At 43.8% G+C, this 17,915-nt stretch overlaps 1 protein-coding gene across 1 annotated transcript; it reads left to right on the forward strand.

Moving 5' to 3' along the window:
- Window positions 1-7,639: 7,639 nt before the first annotated feature.
- Window positions 7,640-16,863, forward strand: LOC139366898 (suppressor of cytokine signaling 6-like). The gene is made up of 3 exons (XM_071104642.1): window positions 7,640-7,986; window positions 9,566-9,625; window positions 9,910-16,863. The coding sequence occupies exon 3, from the start codon at window positions 9,933-9,935 to the stop codon at window positions 11,667-11,669; it is 1,737 nt and encodes a 578-aa protein (XP_070960743.1). The 5' UTR covers window positions 7,640-7,986; window positions 9,566-9,625; window positions 9,910-9,932; the 3' UTR covers window positions 11,670-16,863.
- The last annotated feature ends 1,052 nt before the right edge of the window (window positions 16,864-17,915 follow it).

Genomic DNA, 17,915 nt, shown 5'->3' on the forward strand with positions numbered 1-17,915 from the left:
GTACCCTTGGGGATGGATACATACACGCCTGCCTGCCTGCCTGCCTGCCTGCCTGCCTGCCTGCCTGCCTGCCTGCCTGCCTGCCTGCCTGCCTGCCTGCCTGCCTGCCTGCCTGCCTGCCTGCCTGCCTGCCTGCCTGCCTGCCTGCCTGCCTGCCTGCCTGCCTGCCTGCCTGCCTGCCTGCCTGCCTGCCTGCCTGCCTGCCTGCCTGCCTGCCTGCCTGCCTGCCTGCCTGCCTGCCTGCCTGCCTGCCTGCCTGCCTGCCTGCCTGCCTGCCTGCCTGCCTGCCTGCCTGCCTGCCTGCCTGCCTGCCTGCCTGCCTGCCTGCCTGCCTGCCTGCCTGCCTGCCTGCCTGCCTGCCTGCCTGCCTGCCTGCCTGCCTGCCTGCCTGCCTGCCTGCCTGCCTGCCTGCCTGCCTGCCTGCCTGCCTGCCTGCCTGCCTGCCTGCCTGCCTGCCTGCCTGCCTGCCTGCCTGCCTGCCTGCCTGCCTGCCTGCCTGCCTGCCTGCCTGCCTGCCTGCCTGCCTGCCTGCCTGCCTGCCTGCCTGCCTGCCTGCCTGCCAGCCAGCCAGCCGCCGGATCCGCCCTTCACTCCGGCGCTGCCGGAGTCTCCCACCTGTCCGGCGCTGCCGGAGTCTCCCGTCTATTCGGAGCCCGCTGCAAGGGTCCCCAATCCGAGGTCGGCATCAAGGGTCGCCGCTCTGAAGGCGCCACTTAAGTGGGCCAAGACTATGGTGGAGTGGGGTCCACGTCCCGTGCCAGAGCCGCCACCGCGGACAGATGCCCACCCAGACCCTCCCCTATTGGGTTTAGGTTTTGCCGCCGGAGTCCGCACCTTTTTTGGGGGGGGTACTGACACGTCCTGACCTTGGTTCCTTTTTTATGTCTCTATTGTAGTTTGGTCAGGGCGTGAGTTGGGGTGGGCATTCTATGTTGTGTGTTCTATGTTTTCTATCTCCATGTGTTTGGCCTGGTATGGTTCCCAATCAGAGGCAGCTGGCAATCGCTGTCTCTGATGGAGAACCATACTTAGGTAGCCTGTCTTAGAACCATACTTAGGTAGCCTGTTTTCCCATTTTGAGTTGTGGGTGATTATTTTCTGTTTAGTGTGTTGTTTCACCCGACAGTACTGTTTCGATTCTTTCATTTGCTTTGTTATTTTGCTTTGAGTGTTCAGTTCTAATAAATTAACATGGACACTTACGACGCTGCATATTGGTCCGATCCTTCCTACTCCTCAGAAGAGGAGGACGACAATTGTTACACATACATACATACATACATACATACATACATACAGTAACTTGTGAATGATATACAGTGCCTTGCGAAAGTATTCGGCCCCCTTGAACTTTGCAATCTTTTGCCACATTTCAGGCTTCAAACATAAAGATATAAAACTGTATTTTTTTGTGAAGAATCAACAACAAGTGGGACACAATCATGAAGTGGAACGACATTTATTGGATATTTCAAACTTTTTTAACAAATCAAAAACTGAAAAATTGGGCGTGCAAAATTATTCAGCCCCTTTACTTTCAGTGCAGCAAACTCTCTCCTGAAGTTCAGTGAGGATCTCTGAATGATCCAATGTTGACCTAAATGACAAATGATGATAAATACAATCCACCTGTGTGTAATCAAGTCTCCGTATAAATGCACCTGCACTGTGATAGTCTCAGAGGTCCGTTAAAAGCGCAGAGAGCATCATGAAGAACAAGGAACACACCAGGCAGGTCCGAGATACTGTTGTGAAGAAGTTTAAAGCCGGATTTGGATACAACAAGATTTCCCAAGCTTTAAACATCCCAAGGAGCACTGTGCAAGCGATAATATTGAAATGGAAGGAGTATCAGACCACTGCAAATCTACCAAGACCTGGCTGTCCCTCTAAACTTTCAGCTCATACAAGGAGAAGACTGATCAGAGATTCAGCCAAGAGGCCCATGATCACTCTGGATGAACTGCAGAGATCTACAGCTGAGGTGGGAGACTCTGTCCATAGGACAACAAGTATATTGCACAAATCTGGCCTTTATGGAAGAGTGGCAAGAAGAAAGCCATTTCTTAAAGATATCCATAAAAAGTATCGTTTAACGTTTGCCACAAGCCACCTGGGAGACACACCAAACGTGGAAGAAGGTGCTCTGGTCAGATGAAACCAAAATTGAACTTTTTGGCAACAATGCAAAACATTATGTTTGGCGTAAAAGCAACACAGCTGAACACACCATCCCCACTGTCAAACATGGTGGTGGCAGCATCATGGTTTGGGCCTGCTTTTCTTCAGCAGGGACAGGGAAGATGGTTAAAATTGATGGGAAGATGGATGGAGCCAAATACAGGACCATTCTGGAAGAAAACCTGATGGAGTCTGCAAAAGACCTGAGACTGGGACAGAGATTTGTCTTCCAACAAGACAATGATCAAAAACATAAAGCAAAATCTACAATGGAATGGTTCAAAAATAAACATATCCAGGTGTTAGAATGGCCAAGTCAAAGTCCAGACCTGAATCCAATCGAGAATCTGTGGAAAGAACTGAAAACTGCTGTTCACAAATGCTCTCCATCCAACCTCACGAAGCTCGAGCTGTTTTGCAAGGAGGAATGGGAAAAATGTCAGTCTCTCGATGTGCAAAACTGATAGAGACATACCCCAAGCGACTTACAGCTGTAATCGCAGCAAAAGGTGGCGCTACAAAGTATTAACTTAAGGGGGCTGAATAATTTTGCACGCCCAATTTTTCAGTTTTTGATTTATTAAAAAAGTTTGAAATATCAAATAAATGTCGTTCCACTTCATGATTGTGTCCCACTTGTTGTTGATTCTTCACAAAAAAATACAGTTTTATATCTTTATGTTTGAAGCCTGAAATGTGGCAAAAGGTCGCAAAGTTCAAGGGGGCCGAATACTTTCGCAAGGCACTGTATGTGACCAACCAGCTCAAATTGGCCTTATGTAGCAAAATTTGAAATTGTGTTTTTTTTACATTGGATAAAGTGGAGACTCAGAGCTACAAAATTGTAAACTTACAGTGGAGGAACAATGGGAAAGTAATTTTTGCTTTGAAAGTTGATAAGCTTGTAAACTAACTTTTGGGAAAATGGCCTTTGAGTCTTTTGGTGCTACTATTGGAGAGCCCTTCTTTGTCTACACCCATTCAGCATGGTTCACACCCTCTTAAGCTTTAGCCCCACCCATTCAGCATTGTTCACACCCTCTTAAGCTTTAGCCCCACCCATCTCTTTAAGAGTTGATCCGAGCAGTCTGTACTAACAACAGAAGTCAAGCACCCAAGCTAACTTGCTAGCTACTTCCAGACACAAATGAGAGAACAGCTCACTGAACATTACTCGCCCTAGCAGAGCTGGTTGGCTGTTAAGTTATCCAGAGCGTTGGTGACTGCAACTGTGCTGTCAGATTGTCCATTCTTAAATTCAAAATGTGTCCTTCTCGGAGCGTTCAGACCGCACACAGGAAGCTCTGGCCGATGAGTAGGGTTGAGCTGTACTTTCTGACCTTACAACGGCAGTCAAGCACCCAAGCTAACTGGCTAACATTTGCTAGCTTGCTAGCTACTTCCAGACAGACAATGAGAGAACACCCCTCTCTGATCATTTAACTCGCCCTAGCAGTGATGGTTAGGCTATTTTCATATAGTATTTTCATATTTTCATATAGTGTTGGTGACTGTAACTGTGCTGCTGGCAACAATTTTATTATGCTTTATTGCGGATACGTTTTCTGACGCATGCCATATTCAACGGGTGATGAGCGTTCGGAAATTCATTTATCAGTTATCCTGCTGTTATTCAATGAACCATAATCCCAACTCATGACGTTACTACCCTGCATGAATCTGCAGGTAGCTAACCAACCAGGTTCAATGTTAGCTAGCTAACATTAGGCTATAACAAGCTAAGCAAATGGCTCTGAGATACGAATAAGAAGGTCATACACATAACGTTAGCTAGCTAGGTAAATAATTAACTATAATCATAACTCACGATGTTACTACCCTGCATGAATCTGTAGGTAGCTAACCAACCAGGTTCAATGCTAGCTAGCATTCGGCTATAACAAGCTAAGCAAATGGCTCTGAGATACGAATAAGAAGGTCTTACACATAACGTTAGCTAGCTAGGTAAATAATTAACTATAATCATAACTCACGATGTTACTACCCTGCATGAATCTGTAGGTAGCTAACCAACCAGGTTCAATGCTAGCTAACATTCGGCTATAGCTAGCCAAGCAAATGGCTCTTTCTGTCAAAGTTAGAAACGTGTAATATCTGAAAATGTAGCTAGCTAGACTATCTTACCTGTATACATAATTAATGGTTGGATGCGTCTGCTGTCGGATGCCATGGTTTCCCGTAGTTTGAATATGTAATCCGGAGACAGGTGTTTTCTCCACCTCCTTAGCTATCATACTCTAATTCCACTGATTTCAAAACTCAGTCCTCCAGAAAGTGGAGAGCAACACTTTTGCACTTTTAATACACAATACATATTTTTAAATAGCAGAGTTAGATAGGATTACCTAGACATACAGAGCAGCTCAAATAGACAGAAGGATGATATATGGCAGACCAATCCAAACTCATCTCTCGGGATGTCCAGCCCACTCATTATCTTAGCCAATCATGGCTATCAGGAAGGTTGCTGATTTTTCCTTTGGCTAAATCAACTAGGCTTGTAATTAAACGAGTTTATTCATATTCACAGATGGCAAACACGTTTGTTATTAATTAAGGCACATGAAAGTTCACATGTTTGAGAAGGCATTTCCCACCAAAAAAACACATAAAAAAAAACGCTTATGTTCATACCCAAATCTAACTGCCTAGCTCAACACCTGAAGCAAGGATATGCATATTTTTTTTAAGTTTGTGGAAATGTGAAATTTATGTAGGAACCAATGAAACATTGCATTTCTTTTCAAAATATTGTGTCCAGACTGCCCAAATGTGCCTAATTGGTTTATTAATACATAACTGTGCTTTCTCCTCAAACAATAACATGGTATTCTTTCACTGTAATAGCTACTGTAAATTGGACAGTGCATTTAGATGAACAAGAATTTAAGCTCTCTGCCAATATCGGATATGTCTTTGTACTGGGAAATGTTCTTGCTACTACTTACAACCTCATGCTAATCACATTAGCCTACGTTAGCTCAACCGTCCCGCGGGGAACCCATCGATCCTTTTAAGCAAACATGGATGATATCTTCTTTCCCCCTTTTCCTTCACAGAACATACAGTATTTTCATTCATCTCATGTCTTACTATAGCTGACTCATTACATTCAGTGTGGATACAACTGTTGTAAATGTAATTAATGCCCAATCCTCCAAGACCTCTTACAACCTCTCCCGTAGGAGAGCTGGGGCGACTTGAAGGACTGATTTAGCACATGGTCGACCGCTGAATTCTAAATAACCAGCAGAACTGCTCTCGCCGACTGGAAAAAAAACATAAAAGCTACTATAGAACAAAACCTAGTAGTAGGCCTGCAAAGGTAAACATGATCCATCCAATACAGGTCCCTAGCTGCCTGCATTGAGAGAGGGAGCATGCGGCATGAGGGCGGGCACTGGCATGGTGCAGAGTCGCACATGCCCCGTGTTATTCCTTAGTAATTCCTGAAACAAAAAACCCAAGTGGTCCCAGCGGCGCCGTCTCTGCTTGACATGCCTGCTGTAGACGTCTTCCGCTCCGCTGCAAGTGTTGAGGATATGAGGATGGGCACCTTGGGACCCCCGACAAAACCCCCTCGGCAGAGCAGTCAAGTCTATAGATCTGAGTCAAGTTGAAGGATGCCGCAGACCTATTGAGCAAATAATTTATGGCTGATGCAGCTTTCATTTGGAATTAAGAGGAGACAAAGGAAGAAGAATGTGCCCCTTGTGTAGAGGTATCTCATTAAAAGACAGGTTTCCCTAGTTGTTGTTCTGATTTTACATTTTCTTTTTAGCTTCCTGTACTTATAAATACATTCAATATGTCTATGATCTTATCATAGACATAAATGCTCCCTAAATCCCATTTACCTTGTACGTGGCAGTGCTATTCAGCCAATAATCCTGTTAATATTTAATCTCTCATCAAATTATGATAGTCTATTGAAATCTTCAGAATTCATTTGATACAAAATAATACATTTTAACCCAGTTATAATATACATTTACAAAAACTGCTTGATTTCGCTCAAATAAATGTAACACCACTTTTTTGCTAATAGCAACATGTTTACTCATTCTGCCAGGGAGTAAATAGCCCATCACTAGAGAAACACTTTGTTTGTCAGGTCTAATTAGACGTGTCAAACCATGGCACTCCGGTTTGCTGCTGGCGGTGTCCGTGGTGCTTGTGCCCTATGAAACCGCATAAACTCTCCCTGTCCTACCCAACACACACACGCAAGCAAACACACACACACACACACACACACGCAAACACGCACGCACGCAAACACACACACACACACACACACACACACACACACACACACACACACACAACCACACACGCACACACACACACACACACACACACACACACACACACACACACACACACACACGCACACACGCACACACACATAACACACAAACACATGACCACCACCACCACCTCCCTCTCTGCCCATATCAAGTTTAGGGATCTTGATCAGCCCTAATAGGGTTCAGTAATTACTGTGTTTGCATAGGGCCTGTCTGCACCTCTAAGCAAGTCTGCCATGGTATGCCTTGTATGAGCTTGACAGTTTAACAGCGCAGACAAAATATAATAATGACCAACAGTGTATGGCCCAAATTAGGCCAGCAGCAGTAAACACAATTAGAGCCACTTTAAAACAAAACTGACACTAATTAGTCCACTAATTAGATCAAGTTTGAGCTGGTAGCTCTGATATAAGGTAACTCAGAAAAACAGTTTGGAAAAATTGGACAGCCCAATATGATATGTTTCGGAATACAAATTAGGATTCGCTTAATTGCATAATTTTCTAAGTAACACTGCTTTGGGAAATAGTCTGTTTTGTGGGTGACAGAAAATGGACTCATATTATTGGCATGGAAAATATTATTACTAGTTGTAAGTAGGGTAGTCTAGTGGTTAGAGCATTGGACTAGTAACCAAAAGGTTGCAATCCTTGAGCTGACAAGGAACAAATCTGTTGTTCTGCCCCTGAACAGGCAGTTAACCCACTGTTCCTAGGCTGTCATTGAAAATAAGAATTTGTTCTTAACTGACTTGCCTAGTTAAAATAAAGGTAACATCCTTCAGGGCTTGGCATTTGAATGGGTGTATGATGTGAATTCTGAGAGCCAAACAGAATGGTATGGTGAGCGCAACAGGTAATAGAACCAAACAGTCAACAATAAAAAAAATAATCCTATTTGACATGTTCATTGCTTTCTTTTCCCCAGTATGTGTGTGTTTGTGTTCTGTATTCATTGGTCTGGGGCAAGTGTAGGCCAATAGAATAACATTATTTGTATTACACACACACCATTCTGTGACCCATTCTCCAGCTATGTCTTGAAGGAATTTTAGAAATGGGTTCATACATCAGCAGCCTGGAGGCTGGATGTGATTCGCTGTATTTATCAGCTTGCTCTCTCCCACAATTCAACAGGCACCAGAAGGAGAGAAGAAGAGGGCGACAGAAAGTATTTAAATAAATAGATAGATAGATAGTTGTTGAAGTACTACAATACAACATAAATAGCCAAAGTTAAACGGGGAACCTTTGCAACACACTTTTGTTTTATTTTTTATAGCTAGCGAGATTGTTGCTTCCACGAAATGTGTTTGACTGCTAAGCTAGCCGACTGGCTAAACTAAGTAGCTAGCAAGTTAGCTCAGCTCGGTTCCGGCCTAAAATAGCTAACGTTAGCTCCATTTTCAGATTTCGGGAAAAAACCCAATTCAAGTGTACATTACCACGTATGCAGATGTTCATCTAACGAAGTAAGTACCCAAATATACATTATTACAGATTGTTTCATAAACACATAGCTAATGAATGTAGCTAGGCAGCCAAGTTAGCTAGCTATAGTAAGGTTATTTGGCTAGGTGAGCTAACTTGGTTGACCAGACCGCTAAATGCAGTATTACGTGTTGCCACGATATTAACATTTTGTTAACTTGCCGTTTACTACATTGATATTCAGCTGTCAATGTGAAACTGACGTCGGTTTTTAGCATACCTAGCTATGATTCATCATGTTACAGTTCTCTGAACGATTTAACAATGTAAACATGGCTAGTTAGCTAGATGGCTAGCAGAACTAAAGACCGTAGTAGGCCCAGATGGCTAACTAGCTATTAGCTAACATGGTTAATTTGGCAGCTGGCACAGACAAGACCATGCCGTTTAACACCACGGCCAATTATTTAATAGCAATGCAAGTAAACTGAACAAAAATGAAACAATTTCAAATATTTTACTGACTTAGTGCTTATGAGGAAATCAGTCAATTAAAATAAATGCATTAGCCCCTAGTCTATGGATTTCACATGACTGGGAATACAAATATGCCTCTGTTGATCAGACACCTTAAATCTATGCCTGCCCATACCATAACCCCAACACCACCATGGGGCACTCTGTTCACAACTTTGACATCAGCAAACTGCTCACCCACACGATAATACACGTGGTTGTGAGGCCGGTTGGACATGCTGCCAAATTCTCTCAAATTAAGTTGGAGGCAGTTGATGGTAAAGAAATTAACATTCAATTCTCTGGAAACAGCTCTGTTGGACATTCCTGCAGTCAGCATGCCAATTGCACGCTGCATAATTTAGAGATGCCTTGGCTTGACCCCAGCACAAGGGGCACCATGTAATGATCATGCTGTTTAATCAGTCTTGATATGCCACACCTGTCAGTCAGGTGGATGGATTATCTTGGCAAAGGACAAATGCTCACTAACAGAAATGTAAACAAAGATGTGCACAACATTTGAGGGAAATAAGCTTTTTGTGCATATGGGACATTTCTGGGATCTTTTATTTCAGCTCATGAGACATGGGACGAGCACTTCACATGTTGCGTTTATATTTTTGTTCAGTGTAGTTAGCTACCTATGATTTCAGGTGTGGTTGTTTGGTTGGCAACTACTGTATGTGATGTCAAAACATGACCTTTTGAGGTTAGAAACGTAGTCAATAAACTAGCTGACTTTAAAAAAAAAAAATTTAAGCAATGACAAGGGCCTAAGCTACCTATCTACCGATACCTACTTATGGGCATTCATTCTGTTCATATTTTAGCTGGCTATCTAACAACAACATTTCATTTTGAAACAGTGTGTAAATAATATTTAGCCAACAATAGCATGATGAACACTGTAAAAGAGACATGTAAAGACCCCAGGTGAACGATAGCAGAAACATCTTCAGAAAATTATTCAGCAATGTCACTGTGGTTGGTGACATTCATAGTTGTACCTACAAACAAATGTAGGTCTATTTTTTTTTTTTTTTAAATCTCCACGATATTGCTATCAGATTCAACATGATCACATTTTTTATTTATTTCTAGAGCAAGGGGAAGCTGATGGAACGTTAGTCCAACTGAGTCACCAATTCTAGTCATGCAATGGTGAGTAATCACTTTGTACACTGTGCACAGATAATACAAGGGTAAGCTATCAGTAAACATCAGGGTGTGTCAAACGTCTGTAGAGGCGTGCCTGTGTTGTACCAGAATTATCTGCATTGAACGAGGGTATTAATTACCAATATAATGTCGGTAGAGGAACTGTAGGCCCACCCAATAATTATAGAAACACATTATTTGGTATGAGGAAACACCTAAATTACTGTATTATGAAGGAAAAAAATTAAGTGGGACTGTAGTGATTTTTATTTGTGTTTTCTCTTAAGGGGATGAGCGCTCTGCAGTGTGTATGACCAGCTGTCTCCAGCCTGATGGGAGGACTCTGTGGATAGCAGCACCGTCTTCAGGACTCCAGGAGGAGAGTAGCCGCCCCTGCCAAGGAGGGCCGTTCAGAATGAAGAAAATCAGCCTTAACACCATCCGCAAGTCCCTCAACATCAAGGTCAAGGAGGAAGGAGGGGGGGACTTTGTCATGCTCCAGCAGCCCTCGCTAGCGGCCGACTTCTCCAAGGAGGAATCGCTCTTCGGGGGCTGCTACACTAAAGATCTTGCGGGCTGCAACCTGGGAATTGGTGATGTGGGAGAGGAGAAGGCGGGACACAACAAGGGCCGGTCTAAGAGCGAGAGCCTGATGGGTTCTCTGAAGAGGAGGCTGTCGGTCAAGCAGAAGGCCAAAGTCAAAGGTGGCTCATTAGCCATGGGGTCGGCTGACGATGATGACACCTTCTCCTCCTCCTCGGTCCCAATCAGCTTCAACGAGGTCAAGGCCCAGCGTCCGTTACGATCAGCGTCGCTCCGTAGCCACCATTACAGCCCGTCTCCCTGGCCCATGCGGCCTGTCGCTTCAGATGAGGCCTGCATCAAAATGGAGGTGAAGGTTAAAGCCATGGTCCATTCCCCCAGCCCAGACCTGAATGGCGTGCGGAAGGAGTTCCGCCACCATGACTTTCAGATGGAGAACATCTTCCAGGAGCCGCAGAACGGAGACCTGAACAGTGACAAACACGTGCCTGTAGTCCTGGGCCTCACGCCACAGGACTACATCCAGTACACCATGCCTTTAGGGGAGGGGATGTACCCAGAGGGGTCCCACTCTGTCCCCCACTCCTTCTGCCTGGACAGGTCGCTGCCTATGGAGGTGGTGACGGAGGCGGACAGTAGCTCCCTCCGCGTCGACCACCAGAGTCAGGAGGACCAGGATCTGGTGAGTCTGAACCGGAACCTTCCAGCGGACCTCTTCGTGGAGTCACAGTCGGTGAACGGCCTCTTCATCGGCTCTAACGGTGTGATGCTCCATAGCTTCAGGGACAGGGTCAACGCTCAACAACACCCCGCTCCTCCCCAGCGCTCCCCGCTCCTGCCCGCGTTACCCAGCAACAACATCTCCAGGACTTACTCCAGGTTCAGCGGGGCAGATGGCCACGTGGCGGCCCGGGTGAGGCAACACCTGAACTTTGACCTCGACTCTGCCCCAGGGGTGAGTCGGCTGTATGACTCAGTCCGGAGCAGTGGACCAATGGTAGTAACCAGCCTGACTGAGGAGCTGAAGAAGCTAGCCAGGCAGGGCTGGTACTGGGGACCTATCACACGCTGGGAGGCTGAGGAGAAGCTGGTCAACCTGCCTGACGGCTCGTTTCTGGTCAGAGACAGTTCGGACGACAGGTACCTCCTCAGCCTTAGTTTCCGCTCCCAGACCAAGACCCTCCACACCCGCATCGAACACTCCAACGGACGCTTCAGCTTCTACGAGCAGCCCGACGTGGAGGGACACACGTCCATGGTGGACCTGATAGAATTCTCCGTCAAAGACTCTGAGAACGGAGCCTTCTGTTATTCTAGATCTCGCTTACCAGGGTCCGCCACCTACCCCGTCAGGCTGACCAATCCCGTGTCTCGGTTTATGCACGTGCGCTCTCTGCAGTACCTGTGTCGGTTTGTGATTAGACAGTATACCAGGATTGACCTAATTCAGAACCTGCCTTTGCCCAACAAGATGAAAGATTACCTGCAGGAGAAGCACTACTGACTCGGTTGACACAGACGTGAGATGGGACAGACAACGTTAGCAACTTGCACTTTTGGGTTCAGTTTAAGAGACTCAACAAAGGTTTACAGACATCCGTAGTTTGGAGACGATCGATTGGGTTCCATTGGCTCTTTGTTTGTGTCCAGGGATGTCTGAAATTGAACCCTATTATGTATGTAGTGCACTACTTTTGCCCAGAGCACTAGCTTAAAGTAGTGCACTACATAGGCTGTCATTTCAGATTGCCCTTTGGTTATTTTTGTTAGTGTCCAGTCCTCCGTTTCTCAGTTAAAGGATTGTCGCCAAGCCTCCAGAGAGACGTATCATAGCATCTCCGTTTCCCAGTTATGGTTAAGTCATTGTGGCCACGCCTCCAGAGTGACATATCATAGAATCTGTCAGGAAGTGTGCAGCGTGACTAAGTTACAGCTAACAACATTTATCAGCAGTGAGATCGAAAGATCAATATTTCTCTCCCCACTTGCTGTAGTAAACTGTAAACGCTAGAATGGCAAGCTCAGCCTTCTGAATAACGTCAATGTGTTTTGCCTTCTGACTGAAATGTACAGATTTAAAATATACATTTCATTTAATTCACTGCAGCCTTTTAAGATGTCAAACCCAAGCCAGCTTTTAATGAAACCATAATGAAATGCATATCCAGTCAGATTTAAAAAAAAAATGTATTCTTCATTTGGCTATTTATTTTTGAAAGATCTCCCAACAACTCTAAACACAGTGGGGCTTATCTTTTGACAAACAATTACTATAATTTTTTTTTGCATAAACAATTTTATCCTCTTAATTTCTGAGTTCTTAAAACAGAGTTAATTCAACCTTATTTGTCATCCATCAAGTTGGTCAATGACAACTGCTAATAAGAAGTGTAAGCTGTATGTAGGTGCATGTAGACAACTTTCTCTCTCCCACTATAATGGTACTATTAGGAAAGATACAGGATCGTTTCTATGTCGCCATGTACTTCAACTTAATAAGCATGCATCAATATCATCGCTTTTTAAAGGAAAATATCAGTAAGTAATTAACCTGAAGATAAACATTTAACTGCTTCTTGTATTAGGAGTGTCAGAAAAAGCTGCCCTAGGACCGATTTTTAAGTGCCATGTACAGTATGCTTAGCGCTGTGTGCATGAAGGGTGTTTGAACGGCCAGACACTGTAGAGACCTGGGCCTACTCAGTACACCGGACGGGAGTATCGACTGTAAAAAGGGCAAAGTCTCATTTTCATTTCTAGAGTAACATTTATCACTAAACACATTTTAAGGAAACCTTGTGAAAGGGATCCTCAAAAATGGGGCTGCTTAGGTCGAGGCATTGGGGGGGGGGGGGGGGGGGGGGATATTTGGGAGGTTGCAAGGAGAGTGGGAGGGGAGATGTACGTGACAGAATTCCCTCCCAGTGCAGTAATGTCCTGCTCCGTGGAGATTGAGGCTTTTGTGGGAAGTTTGCCCAATGACTTGCATGAGTGATGTCACGCTGTCATACTGTCGACTTCATGGCAGTTTTCCAGTTTGACACTTTTAAAATGGATCCACTGTCATGCTTACTGTCAATGTTAACCTACTGTTTTGTATCAGAACAAAAGGGACAGAGGAATACACTGTATGCTATGCAAGTGCTTTCTAAACAGATACTTTGACAAGGAATCATAGGTTTACACACATGTTAAAAGGATCTCCGACTACTTTGTTAGGCTGGTAGATATGTATAGTCTAGGCCGGGGTAGTGAAGATCTGTTGGTATCTAAGGTGGTTACCATGACACCCGGATCGCAGAGGGTAGATGAGATCAGACGTTGTCGGGCGTGTTTCAAAAGTGTTGCATAAAGATTTGTTGGCGTTTTATTGTTTTGAAATGTATAGGGATGAAGGCTGTATGGTAATGTTGTCAGTCTGGTGTAGAAGGATTGTTCTACTCAGTTATATCAATGAAGGATGTAGGTAATGTTGTCAGTCTGGTGAAGAAGGATTGTTCTACTCAGTTATCTCACCATCACCAGCTGGGTGTTCTGTGTGCAAGGACTTTGTTTTATTTCCTGTGACTTGTGACATTAAACTCTGTCATTTTGTGGACTAGTAGGGTGTTTGTTACCTGCAGGTTACACCAGGGACATGGCTGTGTGTGAGAGGTTATACCAAGGGACATGGCTGTGTGTGTGAGAGGTTATACCAAGGGACATGGCTGTGTGTGAGAGGTTATACCAAGGGGAATGGCTGTGTGTGTGTGAGAGGTTATACCAAGGGACATGGCTGTGTGTGTGTGAGAGTTTATACCAAGGGACATGGCTGTGTGTGTGTGAGAGGTTATACCAAGGGACATGGCTGTGTGAGAGAGGTTATACCAAGGGAATGGCTGTGTGAGAGAGGTTATACCAAGGGAATGGCTGTGTGAGAGAGGTTATACCAAGGGAATGGCTGTGTGTGAGAGGTTATACCAAGGGAATGGCTGTGTGTGAGAGGTTATACCAAGGGAATGGCTGTGTGTGTGAGAGAGGTTATACCAAGGGAATGGCTGTGTGTGTGAGAGGTTATACCAAGGGAATGGCTGTGTGTGAGAGGTTATACCAAGGGGAATGGCTGTGTGTGAGAGGTTATACCAAGGGACATGGCTGTGTGTGTGAGAGGTTATATCAAGGGAATGGCTGTGTGTGTGAGAGGTTATACCAAGGGAATGGCTGTGTGTGTGTGAGAGGTTATACCAAGGGAATGGCTGTGTGAGTGAGAGGTTATACCAAGGGAATGGCTGTGTGTGAGTGAGAGGTTGTACCAAGGGAATGGCTGTGTGTGTGAGAGGTTATACCAAGGGAATGGCTGTGTGTGTGAGAGAGGTTATACCAAGGGAATGGCTGTATGCATGTTTTAGCAAGTTAAACTCCACTTGCTTGAAGATGAAGCCAGGTTTTTGGGCACGGTTCCTCACCGGTAAATGTCCATTGTTTCCCCTTACTAATATTGTCCCTGGAATGACGGCATTAAAAAGAGTCACAACACACAGTCCAACGTATGATTTTTCCTGAGCACACACAGGTGGGGTACCTGTTAATGAAATGAACTGACTTTTGTTATTATGTCTATGGGATACAAAGGGTAAGACAGCAGTTTCATATCTAAGACTGTTGCTAGGTTATCAAGGAACAACGATGACTAGAATGTGGAACATTGAATTGAAGAAAACAAATGTGAAATGAAAATGTTTAATTGTTTGACGAATGTACGCTTAGTTGTATTTTTTTCAACATTTTATTCAGGGTCCGGACAAAGTGCTTGAGGTGCTTCAAGTAATTGAATTTGGCACTCTGAAATTCAAGTACTGGAATACCTTGAAAATCAGACAATTTCTCCAGTTGGTACATGAGAAGTACTTGATCAAATATGTTTAAGAAAAAAATATATTTTGAAATGTATTGGTCTTGCATATTAATTACCAGGCAGACTACAGTGTTGTTTCCTCATGTTTGGCGCTCTAGTTGCCAGGTGACCACACCAGCCACTCAGCCAGGCTGGTGCAGAACTGATTATGTGTCACCAAACGTCACATCGATAGCTAAAACGCTGGGCAAATGTAGATGAAATCCTGCCTTTTGTGCGTATGGAACATTTCAGCTCATGAAATACGAGACCAACACGTCACATGTCTGGTTTTATATTTTTGATCAGTGTAGTTTACCTACCTTTAAAAAAAATTTACCACTACATCACTGGACCCAGTCAACCCATACCGTGTAAGGTGCAAAAAAATGCGTCAGACTTTGTCGTGGCGAGCATGTGTGAATCGGCCCTGAAGAGCCACACGAAGAGCGGAAGACAACGCTGCATCCTGCACCGGCGCCAGTTCTACATCGTGACCTTTTTTCTCTGCAACAACTTCCAGAGCTTTTTGTTTTCACCAGCCGCCTCGTTCACGCATCGCCAGCGAAATTCAGCTTTATTAAGCAGCCGCCGTGCTCCTGTCGTTCCGGTGGCCAATCAGGTGCCGCTTCCCCTCACACAGCCCACCCAACCTTCTCCCGACCCGCGACTCCTAGAGCTGCCATTCAGTAAACAAGATGCTTTTGCGTAGCTATTAAGTAATAGATTCCCAAATGCCCAATTTAAAAACACAATAGTCATAAAGCTGGAATTGTGTAGTAATGTGAAATGTGTTCACCTTTAGGCATTGCCCAAAACTCTGCTCATCACTACTCAAATTACACCATCAGTACTGACTTACTGTTCATGTATGTAATTGATAAGTAGAGAAATAATGTATTGTTGAGTAGAATTTGTAAGTTAGTGATGAAATAGTAAGTTGTTTTTTTCCATCAGGTTGTGGTGTTCTACTGCCATCTGGTGGTGACTAGAAGCAATTGCATAAAAGGAACTATTACAAATTGATGGCCCTTGAAAATAAATATTAGTGCTTGAAAAAGTACTTAAAAGTCCTTGATTTTGACTTACCACTGTCTATACGAACCTTTGATTTATTGTGTGGCAGAGCTAGGCAAACAGGTCCCCAATTGGCTAAACACTCACTGAGACTTTATGGGTGTTTCTCTGCTATGATACTTCAGTAGCCCGTGACTTGTTTTGTTCATTATCACTGAGTCATTGCCTTCTTATGTGTGAGTTTTAGAGGTTGATGCTTATTCAAACTGCTGAAGCGTTTTTTAAATTCATAAGTTGTTTAGCAGTTGGCGAACAAGCTTCACCCATTTTATATTGTTTGTTTGTTGCGCATCTCTGCAAATGAAGGTGATTGTTTACAATGATTTGGTAAATACCTGTTTTTATCCCCATCTTGTTTATCCTCGCTCCTATCATGGACATCTTTGGTACAATTGGAAAAAAAATGTTTTTCCTTTTTGTGTGTTCTACACATTTTGTGTTACTTCATGAATATGATATTGCCTTTCTTGTATTAAACTATGGGGAAAGAGAACGTCGCCATTTTGAAGTATGTACACACAATGACTTTTATCACCTTGGGAGAACAAAGTAGATTTTTGCAATTTGTAAACAGTTTTAGTCAGTGGAAAAATCATTAGTAGCTACTAGTAAGTCCTTTTTTTAGAAGGAAAAACAACTTCAGTTTACATTGTCTTTTTCTTTTGAAAAATAAACGATTGTGATTTATTGCACATTTTGGATACAGTTGAAGTTTTTGTATAAATTATAAATAAAAACTATATTCAGAGTCTGTGGTAATATTTATTTTTCTTCTATTTGCTTCCAGTGTTTTAGAGAAAACACCAGAGCAACCAACGGTCCAGTGTACTTTAAAATGAACGGGTTGTTCTACTTTATCGCCTCTGACCACAGAACATTGGCTGTCCAGTTTCAGTTAATTTCCCAACAATTCTACATGTTGAGCAGGTGATCACTAACACACGGTGGCCACCCGCTGTGTTCAGCCGTTGGTCTTTCATTTAGCAGATGCTTTTATCCAGAGTGACATACAGGAGCAATTAGGGTTTAGTGCCTTTCTCAAGGGCACATCGACAGCTTTTTTCACCTCGTCTGCTCAGGGATTCAAACCAGCAACCTTTTTTTGGTTCCTGGCCCAAAGCTCTTAACCGCTAGGTGCCCAGCCACCATCTTTATTCACATAGGCAGCCCAATTCTGATCTTTTTTTCCCCCCACTAATTTATCTTTTTACCAATCGGATCAGCTCTGAAAAAATATCTGATGTGAAAAGATCTGATGTGATTGGTCAATATACCAGTGGAAAACAAATATAAAAAACGGAGCTGCCTGCATGAAGAGCCTAATTCTCGTATAGTATCGAGTGAAGGGTCAAACAAAGACTTCTCCTTCTATAATAAATTAAAACACAGAAGCTCCTTTTCTGACAGTACTTTCTCAAACACTCAAATGACCATCTTTTACTTGTCAATCATCCGTGTGTTTGAAGTACAAATCGAGCTGTTTGGTTGAGAAGTCTGTGCTTTCCACACATACATAATCGAAGACTTCTGTCGCGATGCACTGGGTGACTTCTGTCGCGATGCACTGGGTGACTTCTCGGTTGTGTTCAGTCGGTATGAAATGGGAGAGAACTTTCTCAGGACGTTGCCAGAACTTTCTCAGGGCGTTGTGAAAATTAGCTGTTTTTGATATTTCTAATACAATCTAAAACTGTAGACTTAATTTTGTTCTCAAAAGCTGCAAAATGAATTGCCCCCTTTCCAGAAGGATGGGAGCAGTGTAGTGGCTGTGGGAGTTCAAGGAGTAGGAAGTGTATGGGA

This window comes from Oncorhynchus clarkii, chromosome 15, assembly GCF_045791955.1.
Source record: "Oncorhynchus clarkii lewisi isolate Uvic-CL-2024 chromosome 15, UVic_Ocla_1.0, whole genome shotgun sequence".
Lineage (NCBI taxonomy): Eukaryota > Metazoa > Chordata > Actinopteri > Salmoniformes > Salmonidae > Oncorhynchus > Oncorhynchus clarkii.